Source organism: Panthera pardus, unplaced genomic scaffold, assembly GCF_024362965.1.
Source record: "Panthera pardus isolate Hobbes unplaced genomic scaffold, ASM2436296v1 HiC_scaffold_2, whole genome shotgun sequence".
NCBI classification, from domain to species: domain Eukaryota; kingdom Metazoa; phylum Chordata; class Mammalia; order Carnivora; family Felidae; genus Panthera; species Panthera pardus.
This window is the reverse complement of record NW_026526765.1, coordinates 106,322,167-106,338,817: the sequence shown is the minus strand read 5'-3', so window position 1 is coordinate 106,338,817 and position 16,651 is coordinate 106,322,167. Positions and strand designations below refer to the sequence as shown.

General features: G+C 36.4%; 1 protein-coding gene across 8 annotated transcripts in view; it reads right to left on the bottom strand.

Moving 5' to 3' along the window:
• Positions 1–16,651, bottom strand: part of ADAMTS6 (ADAM metallopeptidase with thrombospondin type 1 motif 6) — a 305,077-nt gene that overhangs the window by 273,771 nt on the left and 14,655 nt on the right. For all 8 annotated transcript variants that reach the window (XR_002071347.2, XM_053907329.1, XM_019414343.2 and 5 more), the window contains exons 4-7: positions 10,675–10,843; positions 1,679–1,890; positions 1,088–1,171; positions 443–588 (exon numbers count right to left, since the gene is read on the bottom strand). Coding sequence is in view for 7 of the 8 variants with exons in the window: in XM_053907329.1 (XP_053763304.1) it covers positions 443–588; positions 1,088–1,171; positions 1,679–1,890; positions 10,675–10,843 (611 nt within the window). In the remaining variant the exon portion in view is untranslated. The remainder of the gene's footprint in view (positions 1–442; positions 589–1,087; positions 1,172–1,678; positions 1,891–10,674; positions 10,844–16,651) is intronic.

Sequence of the window (16,651 nt, the reverse complement as noted above, 5' to 3'; positions counted from 1 at the left end):
TGATGTCCTCGCTTTTAATAATTTAGAGGTAAGAATAATTAATATATTTTATAACATTATATTTTATAATATATTTTATAAAAAGAGTGATGACTCATTTTTGTTTTTAAAATTTAATCTTCTCATACTGTTTAACCTTTGTTTTACTATGCATTTCAATTAATAAAACATATATGAGCTTCCAGTTAAGCTTTATGAATAGATATCAGTAGAAGGAAAGATGTTTATTAAATTTCTAAGTCAACTCTAAATCTGTTCTTTTTTCTTATCTGATTCATTTGATGCAAACACAATAATAGGGTATATTGTCTCACTGGTGAATAACAAATTAACATTTTGCTTTCAACATACTTATTACCTGAATGAGGCTTTAGATAGAACCAAATATAGTTAAAATATTAAACACAACAATCAGAGGTAAAATATTTGCAACAAGCCATACCTAGTAATAAGAACAGCATTATCGTGGTGGGCAATCCCATTTTCTGGAATGGTGTTTCCATCACTTTGGTGGGAGAGAATGGATTTCTGCCATTTACAGAAGCTATCGAGGGACTTGTCTGCATGGTGGTTTATCTCCAAGTTTGGCTGCAATACAACATGCATACCAGAAATGTTCCAAACAAATTACTAAGGTCAGTTGTTAAAACTTCTGAAGACTAAAGTGGGACTATAATTAGAAGCAGTGGTTTCTAGGAATAATCTCTTGCCAATTTTTATTTCTGTAATATCTGACCTAGAGTTTAGTGTACTATTGAACATTCTTTCTAGTGTCAGCTTTAATGATAATGTGAATATATGTGATCATCAGCAACCAAAACCACTATTATAAGATCTGCCATGCCAATACTCATCTTTCTACTGAAACACATAGCTAATATACATATATATAGTTCTAACATGACATAAGAGGTATATTCTTATAAACTATTTAAAATTTGCTTAAAATATTAAATGCTTAGGAGTGAAAATCATATTCAACTAGAACTTCCTAGAACTTCCAATAATAAGATATTTTATTTTGTAATACATAATTCTATAGCTTGTCTGTTAAGAGTTTTAGGTTTCTAAACTAACTCATTCTTACCTGATCTTCTGTAAGAACAATTAACCGGGCCACTATAATATTCACAACGTTTCCTAGGCTGGAATCACGGTAAAGTTTGGCAACCTGACCTCCAGAAAATAAGAAAAGACACAAAGTCAGACAAAAATCATAGGGTGATTGTTTAATATTTTTTTAAAGAATGGTAAAATAATTGTTCATAAATTTAACCACTGTGTATATAAAAAGGTATTATTTGATCTCATACCACTTAGAACTCTACCCCCAAGATGCCTCCATAAAAGATTTGTTATACAAATCTACCTCAAGAAACATTTTCTCCTAAAACTGAACTACAAATAGTAATTAAGAGGGTGAGCTGATGTTCCAAGTCAAATAAAACCTCTTAAACAAGATTTAGTACAACCCATTCAAACTGTCATATTATCTGAAAATGAACAATAAAGTCACCTTTACATTTATTTCCTATGTAATTGAAACATTAATATATCATTTTTTTCTCATTTCAGACAAGTAAATTTTTAAAATCATTAATTCACATTAAAAATCCATGACCTTAGTCAAAACCACACATTATTAAGTTAAAATATTATATAGAGGCATCAAACTTACAATATTCATCACACTCAAAATGTAATGTTCAATGTCTTTGCGGCCATGGTAGCCCACCATCATTTTGTCTGCCACTACCAATGTCTCCACAAACCGCTCAATGCTTACTGATCTCTTCTGTCTGTGGCGGATATGCGTGCCATTAATTGGTAGTGAAGAAGGAAAAGTAGATGTGTCATTCAGCCACCAGGGTTTGCCACTTCTTATGAGGTCTACAATAAAAATAATTAATTCAGATAGGTTCACTAATTAAACTTACTTATTTTTAGATCTTTCATATAGACATGCTTCTCATAAACTATCTAAAGCAGTAAGACTTTTCATAGTGAGGAGAAGGGATGAGGAAATGCGGCAGTGAGAAAACTAAACTTTTTACAAGTATCAAAACAATCATTTTATCTGAAAAAATAAACATGAATAACATATAGCTGCTCATAAAAACAAAACAAGCCCAATGAATTACATAATAAAATTTTTTTAAATAATCATTTCATATTATTTCAGTGATTATGTGATAATACTTTTAAATATAGAGTATGTACTTTATACAGTTTTTTTTTCTAAAAACAACTAGAGCATTAACTTTCTAAACACTCTCAAATACTTTTTCTTTTTTTTTTTCTTTTTGAGAGAAAGAGACGGCACAAGTGAGGGAGGGGCAGAGAGATAGGGAGACACAGAATCTGAAACAGGCTCCAGGCTCTGAGCTGTCAGCACAGAGCCCAACATGGGGCTTGAACTCAGGAACAGTGATATCAGGACCTAGGCCAAAGTCATATGCTCAACTGACTGAGCCACCCAGCAGCCCCTCTAAAATAGTTCTGATGAAGAACATTAACACTGCAAAAATCTATTCCCTTTAAAAAAATTTTTTTTAACATTTATTTATTTTTGACAGACAGAGTGATACAGAGCATGAGTAGTGGAGGGGCAGAGAGAGGGGGATACACAGAATCCAAAGCAGGCTCCAGGCTCTGAGCTGTCAGCACGGAGCCCAACGTGGGCTCGAACTCATGGACCAGACTGCAAGATCATGACCTGAATGGAAGTCGGCCGCTCAAACGACTGAGCCACCCAGGTGCCCCAATGCCTTTAAGTAATCTCTACACCCAATGTGGGGCTTGAACTCACCACCCCAAGATCAAGAGTCACATGTTCTACCAACAGAGCCAGTCAGGCTCCCCACAAAATCCTATTCCTTCACAGTATTTATTTTAAAGTAGGATGCTTTTATTAAACTTTCTTTTTTAAATATATTTTTTTAAAACATTTATTCACTTTTTGAAAGACAGAGACAGAGTGTGAGCAGGACAGGAGCAGACAGAGAGGGAGACAAAGAATCCAAAGCAGGCTCCAGGCTCTGAGCTGTCAGCACAGAGCCCAATGCGAGGCTTGAACTCACCAACTGTGAGATCATGACCTGAGCCGAAGTCAGACACTTAACTGACTGAGCCACCCAGGCACCCCTTTCTTTTTTTTTTTTTTTAAATATATATTTTTTTGACGTTTAAACTCTCTTAATTAGAGGAATTCTGCCCTATAAATCTCAATACTTTTTTAAGGTTTATGTATTTATTTTGAGAGACGGGAAGGGAGCATAATTGAGGGAGGGGCAGCGAGAGAGAAAGAAAGAATCATAAGCAGCTCCATATTGTCAGTGCAGAGCCCCACTCAGGGCTTGACTTCATGAACCACAAGATCATGACCTGAGCCGAAATAAAGAGTCGGTTGCTTAAATTAACTGAGCCATACAGGCATACCTAGAAATCTCAATTCGAAAAGACTGAATTTTTTTTTTTATTTAATTTTGCGGTGTACAAGTATTTATACTGACAGAGAACCCAAAGTTTTCCTCTTCTAAAACCTAGAGGTAAACGGTGTTAGAATGAGTGTTGCAAGATTATGGTTCCAGCATAACTTGATTTAAACTACATTTTACTGTGGATTACAGTTTAATCCTTCATTTTCTAGACATTTGGTCCTTCAGTACACAGGCAACCTTTTAGTACGATGGCATCTGTAAACACTTGACTGATTTATATTCATCTTTATTTAATAAACTTGAAAAGGTACAGGTCCTCTGCATACTTCACTTTCATATCTGTATGTTGAATAAGAAGCCTTTCTAACCTCTACTTATTGACAAACTTAGTGAGGAAAATCAGATTAATTTATATAATACGCTTGACAGAAATTGGCAGTATTCTCTATTATTTTTCTAATTTCTTTAGCCTTTGCCTTTTAGAAATTACTTTGATATAAGTTTTCAGCAGTAAGAGATGGAAATGACTATGAAAAGTATCAGTAAAATATTTTTGAAACTCATATAAATTAAGTATTTTTATTCCTAAAGGTCCAGAGAGGCAGAGACATGGTATTTCTTATTTCAAAAGTATAACTTCCAGGGGGCACCTGGGTGGCTCAGTTGGTTAAGTGTCTGACTTTGGCTCAGGTCGTGATCTCAACGTTCATGAGTTCGAGCCCTGCATTGGGCTCTGTGCTAACAGCTCAGAGCCTGGAGCCCGCTTCAGATTTTGTGTCTCCCTCTCTCTCTGACCTTCCCCAGCTTACATTCTGTATCTCTCTCTCTCCAAAAGAAATAAACATTAAAAGTATAACTTGCAGGGGTACCTGGGTGGCTCAGTCAGTTAAGTTTCTGACTCCTGATTTTGGCTCAGGTCATGATCTTACTCACAGTGAGTTCGAGCCCTGCATTGGGCTCCATGCTGATGGCACAGAGCCTCTTAGAATTCTCTCTCTCTCCCTCTCTCTCTGCCCTTCCCCCAATCACACACATGCTCGCTTTCTCTCTCTCCCCCCAAATTAATAAACAAACATGAAAAAAAAGTATAACTTCCAGATAACCAATAAGTATTCCCCTATTCTAGAAAGACTCTTAAGGTGGTCACCAAGACTTCTTATTGTTTACACTTTGTGGGATCTCTTCCCCTTTAGTGTGGATGGGACCTGTGACTTGCTTCTAAACAGTATAATACAGCAAAGATAATGCAATGTATATGATTATATATCAATGAGTACATAATTATGTTACATAATACTGTAGCATTTTTCTTCCTAGAGTCCTTCCCTTGCTGGCTTAGAGGAAGCAAGCAATCAAGTTAGAGAACTATACATGGCGAGGAACTACAGACAGCCTCTAGCAGACAACCAGCCCCAAACTAAAGTTTTCAGTCTTATAGTAGCAAGGAACTGAATGCTGCCAATAAACGTGGTAATTCCTCCCCAGTCAGGACCAGATGAGAACCCGGTCCTGGCTAAGGCTAAGTTGATAATTCATTCATGTACAACTTCTGGTCCACAGAAACTGTGAGATAATAAAAACATATTGCTTAAGCCACTGAGTTTATAGTAATATTGTGCTGAAATGGTCAAAATCCTTTCTGCATTAACATAATTCCAATTTCTTTTGCTCAGTCTTCCATGATCCTAAAACCACTCATGTATTCAAATCATGCCTTGTTTTCCCTTTCTCTGGATGGACAGCCTAAATGTCTAAATATAGGATTTAATTTCCATTATTTTGTCATTTTCACTTCTCTGATCCATCCAATTTCACCTTATATTTATTTCAAGTACTATGAAAAGAATTAGACATTATTGGGCAAAATAAACACAGCAACGGTGTTTCTCATTAAATAGCATTCAGTATAAGGTAGCTACTGTTATCATCATTTTCATAAATTTCAGACTTACATTGTTTGCTTATCACTCCATCAAATAAATGTATATATAATGTCTTTAATGGACATTCTTTTTTTTTAAAGTTTATTTATTTATTTTGATAGAGAGCATGTGCAAATGGGACAGGGCCACAGAGAGAGAGGGAGAGAGAGAGAATCCCAAGCCGATTCTACAAGGCCAGCACATCTTCTTTATCCATTTGTCAGTGGATGGACATTTAGGCTCTTTCCATAATTTGGCTATTATTGAAAGTGCTGCTGTAAACATTGGGGTACAAGTGCCCCTAGGCCTCAGCACTCCTCTGGTTTCATTTTAAAAATTAAATCAATCCAGTATGATTAGATCATTACAAACCAGTATCTACATTCTGTAATTGTCAATTGTTTAATGTTAAGTTTAATCATCTGTACTAATATCTTTTTTAGTCTAACATAGGATATGCAATTGACTTAATTTTATTTCATAACAAAGATTTGTAGATATTCAAATCACACTCATTACATATGCTTTGCTCAATTTAATTTTGCATAGAATATAGAATGTTAAAGAAAATATTCCTCCATAAACATATACAATAAATAACTTTTCCCCAAAACCAAACACATGGATCTCTTTGCCACCTGATATAAGATCTTATATTTTTCATCAATCTCAAAATATGTTTAAATGCATACAGTCATTCACAATTAATGCACTGACCTGCTTTATTTTTCACTAAAAGCACTGTTACTTCTTGGTACTTGGCTATGTATTTGTTTCCTTGGTTGATTTTTTAGTTAACTGTCTCTCTTTACTAGAATACAAGCTTCATGGGAGCAGAAACTTTTCCTGTTTTATTTATTGCTGCATATCCAATATCTAGCCTGACACATATATGCTAAATGAATATTTATCTAATAAATACATAAGTAAATCATGCAGGTACAGAGACACAATAATATCTGTAACAATGGATAATAGGAGCATTCAGTTATACCTGGGTAATGGTAAAGGAGCAACTTTCACTTCCTTGTTTTTCTTTTTATCACATACTTACTAAATTTTCTACAAAAAAACAGGTATTTTTCATAATTTTTTAAAAATTAATAGCATAATCTAATTAGAATGGGAAAGTTTATATCTGAATAGGAGATAAATATACCCACTTTCAAAATGGTTTTTCCAACTTATATTTTGATATAAAATTGAGTTCCCAATAACCAGTTAATTGGCAATTAACACCCATAAATGCACATGTCATTTGAATTATGCTGTCAAAATAGTATCAGAATTAATATCAGTAGTTCTTTTTTTTTCTTTTTAAAATATTTTTTTTAATGTTTATTTATTTTTGAAAGAGAGAGAGAGAGAGACAGCACAAGTAGGGTAAGGGAAGAGACAAAATCAAAGAATCCAAAGAAAGCTCCAGGCTCCAAGCTGTCAGCACAGAGCCCGATGCGGGACTCGAACTCATGAGCTGTGAGATCATGACCTGAGCCAAAGTTGGCCACTTAACTGACTGAGCCACCCAGGCACCCCAAGATCAGTAGTTCTTAACCAGACCTATCTCAAACTCATTAAACACAAAATACCTTTTCTAGTGATATTCCTATGGAACTACTATAATGTTTTCCACTCATGGGAAGCCAGTGAAGTGTTTGAAGGTGTGTAATTAAACTAGATTTAAAGAGAAAACACACTAAAGACAGAACAACAAACCTGAAGACAGGAAGACCAGTTAGAAAGTCATTATAGTGGTATAGGCAAGAGATAACAGGGGTCTGAACTAAATGGACTGGTGTTAAAGGTAACAGAAATGACTGGTGAATAGATTAAAAGTTAGGAAATAGTCACAGTAATCCACTCAAGATTTTTTAGTTACTCAAGAATATATCATTGACCTGTTTTATTTTCCACTAATAGCACAGTAATCTAGGGGGAGAGACTGTGGAAAAAGAAAATCTTCCCCAAAAAGGGCAGAATTTTATGATGGCACTAAGAGTGGATTTGCTGCACTATCTGACTCATGCTTAAACCTTAGAAAAAGAAGGATCTGCCCCAGTAAGGCCAGTGAATAATAAGACAGGCACTTCAAAAGAGGATAACTTGAATATCTAAGGGTCAAGAGATATTTTTCAGAATATTATGAAATCATTAAGTATTTTTGCAAAAAGTGATCTTTAAGATCATGAAGGATGTCATGTTACAGCAAAAGTGATGAGAAAATTGTTTCACAATAAACAACTGAATATTTTAATCCTAGTTTTTCAAGAATTTACATATAGTTGTAATTATAGCCTAAATTTTGCTAAATTTAAGAAAAACTAAACTATTTCCATAATATTTAGTTTCATTACTCAATGAATTTTCTTTCACTGTTTCCTATGAAATTTTATTTCATGTCTTAAGTGGATTCACTTAAAGTCACCTTTTTCTAGTACCAATTATTCTTCATCAAGAAGGACCTTCCAGAGATTACTCATGAAAAGAATATGCAAAAAGAGAACAGTCAGCTGAAGAAAGAACTCCAAAGAGCACTTATATTTGAAGCAGAAGGAGCCCAAGAAGCATATGGATATAAACTAAAGAGTGATGCATCCACTAATTCATAAGATAACCCATTCTATTTTCTATAAATCTACTTGTTGAACCTATACCATTTTTTCCTAAAATCATTTGTTGGTGAACTTTTCTTTGTATTAAGCTAAAACCTGCTTCTGCAATACTCTGCCTCTGGTTTCAGCTACTAGAACTACACAGAACAAATCTAATCTTTTTTTTTTTTTTTTTTTTTAAGATTTTAAGTAATCTCTACACCCAGCATGGGGCTTGAACTCACAACCCTGAAATCAAGAGTTGCACGCTCCACTGACTGAGCCAGCCAGGCACTCCTAATCTTTTTTTTTAATACAAAAGTTCTTTAAATGCTAGAAACAGTCATCTCAATCACAATGATAGCAAAATTACATGTGAGTGATTAATGTGTGCTGAAAGAAGTACTCAGACAGGCTGGGTAGTTTGTCCAAAGCTAGAGTAAACCATATTCTTTCTATCATGCCAAGCCAAAATATCCTCTATTTTGTAAGTTTTCTAATCTTTAGACTAAAGAGCCTCCTAACTCCTTACCTCTAGTCTTGCTCTTCTCTTATTCAGTCTCTATAGGACTGCCAGGAGAATATTTCTAACACCCAAATCTGATCATGTGATTCCTATTGCTTAACACCTTTCAATGGGTTTCCAGCACACTTAAGATAAACAAACTCCTTAACATGGTTTACAAGCCCTTTGTGTCTGGGTCCTCCTTGTCACTTCAGTTTCATCTCTCACTGCCACTTCTCACCCAGTGTGAAATTCACTCCTATCCCTGCAGCCCACATTCTAATATGTATCCTGTTATAGGAACTGGTAATGACTGCAATGTGACATTCTCTCTTTTGGTTCAGAAACTTTGTAAATGCTATTTCCTCTATGTGGAACACTTTACCCACATTTCTTCCACTTGTGCACAGCTACCTTCTTTATCCCTCAGGCCCCAGCTTAGAATTCACTTCCTGGCACAAAAACAGGCACTCATATCAATGGAAAAGAATAGAGAACCCAGAAGTGGACCCACAAACGTATGGCCAACTAATCTTTGACAAAGCAGGAAAGAATATCCAATGGAATAAAGACAGTCTATTCAGCAAGTGGTGCTGGGAAAACTGGACAGCGACATGCAGAAGAATGAACCTGGACCACTTTCTTATACCACACACAAAAATAAACTCAAAATAGATGAAATGTAAGACAGGAAGCCATCAGAATCCTCAAGGAGAAAGCAGGCAAAAACCTCTTTGACCTCAGCCACAGCAACTTTTTACTCAACAAATCTCCAGAGGCAAGGGAAACAAAAGCAAAAATGAACTACTTGGACCTCATCAACATAAAAAGCTTCTGCACAGCAAAGGAAACAATCAGCAAAAATAAAAGGCAACTGATGGAATGGGGGAAGATATTTGCAAATGACACAGCAGATAAAGTGTTAGTATCCAAAATCTGTAAAGAACTTATCAAACTCAACACCCTAAAAACAAATAATCCAGGGAAGAAATGGGCAAAAGACATGAATAGACACTTCTCCAAAGGAGACATCTAGATGGCCAACCGACACATGAAAAAATGCTCAACATCACTCATCATCAGGGAAATACAAATCAAAAACACAATGAGATACCACCTCACACCTGTCAGAATGGCTAACATTAACCACTCAGGCAACAACAGATGTTGGCGAGAATGCGGAGAAAGAGGATCTCTTTTGCACTGCTGGTGGGAATGCAAACTGGTGCAGCCACTCTGGAAAATAGTATGGAGGTTCCCCCCAAAATTAAAAATAGAACTGCCCTACAACCCAGCAATTGCACTACTAGTTATTTACCCAAGGGATACAGGGATGCTGTTTGGAAGGGACACATGCACCCCAATGTTTATAGCAGCACTATCAACAATAGCCAAAATATGGAAAGAGCCCAAATGTCCATTGATGGATGAATGGATAAAGAAGATGTGGTATATATATATACAATGGAGTATTGCTCAGCAATCAAAACGAATGAAATCTTGCCATTTGCAACTACATGGATGCAATTTCGCTTATGCTAAGTGAAATTAGTCCAAGACAAATATCATATGACTTCACTCATATGAGGACTTTAAAACACAGAACAGATGAACGCAAGGGAAGGGAAGCAAAAATAATATAAAAATAGGGAGGGGGACAAAACATAAGAAACTCTTAAATATGGAGAACAGAGGGTTACTGGAGGGGTTATGGGAGGGGGGATGGGCTAAATGGGTAAGGAGCATTAAGGAATCTATTCCTGAAATCATTGTTGCACCCTATGCTAACTAATTTGGGTGTAAATTTAAAAAATTTAAAAAAAAGAAGTCACTTCCTCCATGAAGCCTTTTTTGACCACTAATGTCCCTGCTGTATGTTTCTTTTTTTTCTTTTAAGACATTTCTTCAATTTTACTTATTTATTTTTTTAATGTTTATTTATTTAATTTGAGAGAGAGAGAGAGAGAGCAAGAGAGAGTGCGTGTGAGTGCAAGTGGGGTAGGGGCAGAGAGAGATGGAAAGAGAGAATTCCAAATATGAGTGAAATCCTATGGCATTTGGATAGGTGACATCTTTTAAAAGAACTCTGGGCATTATCATTCCAATTGCCCAAATTCCTATTTACACTTATTATTAACCTCACTTACCATAGTGTCAGAAGAAAGAGAGTGGCAATACAATACAATAGACTTTGTAAAAACCACACACGCACTCACCTGAAACCCCACAATGAGAGTGATCATACAGATGTCGTTGCTGGAGGGTAGACTTTTTGTAAATAACATGAGGATGGCCATTTTCATAACTAAAATGTTTGGAATCCTCTGTGGTATTCTTTAATGGTTCAATAAAATATTCTTCATCTTCTGTGGCAATTACACCATGCTAAAAGAAAAAGAAACAAAGAATTTACCAGGAAGGATCATTTTAAATATTAATTATCATTTATTAACAAGAGTCAAAAATAAGTTGATATCTCTCCAAAAAGAAGTTACAATGCATGTTAATAGAAATTTAGTGGATTATCTGTACCTAGCAATATGTACCTTCTATAAATTTACCTATACTTTGAAAAGGACATTTAAATTCTTCTACATGCCCCCATGCCTTGTACTAAACATGACACATATATTTCCTCCAATCTTCCCCAAAACTCTTTGACGAAGCAGAGACCTCTTTGTGTTCACTAAAACTTGTTTCCTTTCCAAATTGTGCACCACATCTTCTGTGTTCAGGTATAGCTCCGTTCAAGTTTTGGCCAATGGAAAACAGGCAGATACTATACACCACTTTTAAGCCCAGCCCATGAAAACCTTCCCCAGGAGAATTCTCTACTCTTTCTGAAAAACTACCCACAGAAGGCAGACGCTGAAAGAGAAGCAATCTGGGTCACTGAGTGACTTCATGGAAAGCAGTCCAACATAAACACCAATATAAGGGAAAAATTAATCTCTATTGTTATAAACTACTGACATTTTAAGGTTTATGTTACACCACTTAATATGTACTTAACTGATACACATCCGATATATCCCCATTTTGCAGACCAAGTAACAGGCTCAGAGGTTAAGAACCTCCCCAGCATTATATAGAGATAAATGTAGGAGCTGCAATTCACAGAAGCTTTGCTCTTGTTCATATGACATACTCCTTACACCTATTTATGTGGCCAAGTACAGAGCTCAACCACAGCTCCTTTTTAAAACTTTCTCTAGTCCAAATGAAGTATCAGCACCCACTTCTGAGCTCCAAAAAAGCTTATTATTGGTATCATTCTTTATAATTAATTCCACACTTCCTTGCTACATCTCAAGTATTGAAGCTATATTTAAATTTGGTATAACATTTCTACTGCATATTTTATCTTCCCAAATGTACTACTTGCTTTTTGAAGGCAGGGGTTGTGTCTCACTGATATAATTCTTTATATCAGTTACAGTCATAGAAAGTATCCCCTAAGTAGTATGAACACCAAATAAAAGTTGGCTGATTAAAAGAAATGAGATAGAAAAAGTTATCTGCATTAGAAATAAGACCTTCCATAAAGGTCCAATAGTGTTTTCTTAAACATGGCACATGTGAAGACTGCTCTTAATCCAACTAATTTATCCTGTAACACTGGATAAAACACAAACTCTCTGGGTGTATTTCCTCGGCTGGAAAAATGAAAGGGTTGGTGTAAATTAGTGGTTTTAAAACAGCACTCTAGGGAGCCCTAAGGGTTTCAGGAAAGTGCCCTCAGGGGATTGCCCCAGACAACAAAGGGAGACCTATAGGGCTTGGATTCCTGGGCTCAGCAATTGGCTGTGCTTTTATTAATCTATATAGTATGTTTCCACATAACATTTCATTTGAGGAGAGGGTTTTGCTGTTTTAAAAAGAAAAAAGCTGGAAATCTCTGGTCCAGATAATCTCTAAGGTCCCTTTGAATCTAAACCTCTATGATTGTGTTTAGGGAAATTCATGTTAAGTACCACATACTTGGAAAGAAAGATAAGACATAATCAGAACTGCTCTAATTTATAGATGAAGTTGGCAGGCACCCACGCGAAATGAGCTAAGGAATGCAAAAAACAAAAAAACAGGGATTAGGTACTTCATGTTATTTTCACCATTGTTTGCTTTACTTTAAGTGTATTAGTCCCTAAATTAAGTGCAAATACTGACAGGCCTAACATAATATGCCATTAACAAACTCTAATACCTGAGCATGAATTACATTACTAGGAAGATTAACAGCGTGGTAGCAAACTGAGCAAGCATGGTTCCTGCAGAAAAGAGGGCATGTTTAAGAAGTTTTTATAAGAGAGAAGTGTACGAAGTGGGGTTGGAGAGTACTGCCCAGAAAGGGTGGAGCACTAAAATCATATCATGCTAAACTGTGGGCAGAAGGATGTTGAAAGGTCCCAGACAAGAAGTTCAGGTTGCTGGGGAAAAACAGAGTCAGAAGCCTGGTAAGTAAACAAAATCTCTAGTTTCAAGAATGGAAAGACTGGAAAAAAATCCAGAGATTTTGTGTTACGTACTCTGGGAGATGTTTATACTCATTATCTCATTTAATCTTAACAGTTCTCTGAAGTAAGTACTACTATCAGCTCGACTTTGCAGATGAGAAACAGAGACTGAACAAAGTTAAGTAACCAACTCATTCAATTGACTTCGGTGCTTGGATTCTTAGCCATTATAGTATAATCGCCTTACCCTCTGAGAGTTGTTTCTGACTTAACTTTTTCTTTCTTTCACCAAAGATGATCTGAGTGCCTATCACATAGGCAAGTACTATTCTATGTGGTGGGGATGCAGTTTTTTTGTTTGTTTGTTTGTTTTGTAGCCACTACAGAAGCAGTCAAATCTTTATTTCCCTTTCAGGGTGACTGATCAGAGATCAAAATTATAATAATGGCTAACCATTCTAAAGTGCCTGTCATGTATCAGATACTGCTCTTACTCTCTCTATAAATACACAGTTCATACACACACACACACACACACACACACACACACACACACATATACGGACACACACATTTATATAAATACATACATACAGTTTATACATACACACACACGTGTGTGTGTGTGCATGTGTGTGTGTGTTCCAGTTAAACCTCAAAACAACCCTATAAGACTTTTGTAATAATTGTCTTCATTTTATGGATAAGGAAATTGAAGTATATAGAATAAGATCATTGAGTTAATAATTGGCCATGACTGGGATATGGTTACTGTGATTTGAGACCTGACATCATTAACACAGGGCTCTACTGCTTCACTGGGGCAACATTCAACTTACATGGAGCTTACATTTTGGTGGAAGGAGCTAGACAAAAGGAATTCATGTCACCAGATAAATGACCAATCAGGTAGTGTTAAATGTTAAGAAAAAATAATAAAGCAGTGTAAGAAGACAGAGAGTAATCAGAAGTGAAGGAAGTATACATACTGCTTAAGATGGTCAGGGACATCCTCTCTAATAAGGTGATATCTGGACAGAAACTGAACAAAATTAAAGGAGCAATCTTATGAAAGACCAGATCAGACAGTGGGAATGGCGAACACGAAGGCAATATATAAGTATGCATACAGAATACAGCAAAGAGCTACTGGGGCTAGAGGGAAGAAAAGGAAAAATGATTTTGAACTTAGAAAGGTGTTTGAGGGTAGAAGATGGAGGACCTGAGTTAAGTGCGGGTCCCAGTAATTTGCACATGCCTAGCAAGAGCCCTGCTCTCACTTCCCTCAGCATCCCCACTCATCCCTACAGTGTCTGCCTCAGGCCATCAGGATCAAAATCATCATGTCCTCTTTCCCTGACAACACAAACCCTACAAGAAGCCCAAGACCCAACCCCTGGATTCTAGTCCCCATATGGTTATGTGCATCATGTTTTCAGATCTCGTATCCTACTCTCCCCTTTCGCCATTTAAAACACATCCACTGTGCCTCCTCAAACACGCTCAGCTGCATTTGTGAATATTCACTTCTTTTTGCTCAAACACCTGAATCTCTCTAAACACACTCTTTCTTCCCTGTAATCCTCTGGAATGGTGGATCCTCCGCTTTCTCTCCTACCTGCCTCCTATTGGACTTGGAGTTAGGGTAAGTGTCCTTGTGATTCACTGCCATTTCTAAACAATCCCCGCTCTCTCCCGCCTCCAAAACAAAAAATCCCTCACCAGCTTCCAATCTCATGCCATCACCTTCTTCCTCCATTAGGTGCAGTTATCTACTTACTGACCCATAGTCACTTTTCCTCATTTCTTGAAGATTTTAGCTTCTGGATCAATCACTCTCTGCAATACCATTCCTGAAATAATCGTTGATTTCAGTATCTTAAGTCACCAGTTCTTAAAAGTTCTGTGTGTGTGCCCCAGATCACTTTAGAAGTCTAGTGGGGGTAAAGACTAGGGGTTACTTCTCAGAATAAAATTGTAAGCATCGAAAAAAATATATAGGATTATAAAGAAAACCAGTTGTAGTAAAATACCATTATCAAAATATTTTTAAAATGTACTATAGGAACACACATGGCTTTTTGTAAGACTTTAAATAAGATGTGTAGTGGATCTAATGGCTATCATAATTTTGTAATAGTGATTAACATAAATAGTCCTTTGAAGAACCTACAAAAATTGTAACATGATATGAAAATATCTATAATTTTTATTGAGGTGAACTATTACTTTATTGGTTTGTTACCTATATTCATAATTGAAGGAAATGTTAAACTTCAGTGAAGAATTAGTAAAGATAAAGATGTCACTTTTCCCCAGTCCAGTTCACAAACCCCTTGAATTCCATTCATGGGCCCCAGGTTAAGGGCTACTGACAGAGATGGTCTCTTCACCCATTGCTGTCTCAATTCCTTAACCCGTTCAACAAATATCTTGTCATTCACTTTATCTTAGGCATTCGGACCCACAGTACACCCCTAGAATTCAGTATTTTCAATATTTGCAACCCTGCCCAAATCTCAATTTCAAGTATCGCATCCTTCTGTCTTTCCAGCACTGTCCCTCTAATACCTCCCTTCCAAGAGTTAGTCCTTTTACAGCCACCAGAACCCAGTGATCCCACCACCTTTTCATTATCCTCCATCCACTAAATGTCCTCATTTCCCTCTTAATCCATCTTCAGTTCCACCTTCAATTCCCTTGCCCTTTTCTCCCTTCACAGAATTTATTTGGCTACCCCACAACTCTGATTAGATCAGTTTTGCTACTCTGGGCCTGCAAGCTTGCAGCCTCATTTGCCCACTGAAAGATACATCAAGATGCTGAGTAGTCTCACTTTAAATTCATAACCATAATCTCAACTGTGCTCTTAATGCATCAAGGCAATTATACTATGTTTCTCTAATACACTCAGTATCCTGCTCACCTGGATAAATATTCTATACTTTCTTAATCCCCTAATACCTCTTAATCCCCTAATACCTCATCTTGCCATGTTCCATTCCACTGAACATCATACAACCTCCTGCAAAGTCCTACAACACAAATACCCACCTGCCTGCATCTCATATCCATACAATCTATTTTATTTCCTCTTATTATGGATGAACTGTCTACTCTCCTAATCACTAAGGACAGTGATCCTATTTATGATTCCATCCCTTCTCACCTATCAAGGACATCACTAGAGAAATTTTCCTTTTCTCCACATAATCATTCCCACCTTTATCAAACAAAACATAACCTCCTCTGAACTCATTCATACCTGTAGTCACTGATCATTTCTTACTTTTCCTAAAGTCTTTAAAATAATTATGTATGTACTCTTTTCTCTGTTTTCCAAATGCCACTATGACTTCAGCACTGCTTTTGTCAAGGTCACCAACAACCTCCTCATTGATAAATCCAATGGCAGGATTTTTCTCTTGAAATACTTCCTTCTCTTAGCTTCTAGGATTTTTGCCTGGCTTTCCTTCAACTTTCTTACTCCACTATGCTTTTTGGTCTCCTCCACATCTTTCTGAGCTCCCTAACCTCCTGGAGTGTCCAAAGGTTCATTTCCTTAAACCACTTTTTTTTTAACTTCTTCTTTATTCTATCTATATTATTCCCCCACCCCAAGCAATTTCATATAACCTCCTGGCTTTAAATGTCATCTATATATTGATGACTCCCAAATTTATAACTCCATAATTCACATTTCTCTGCCAAATCCAGGCTTGTATACCCACCATCTTAT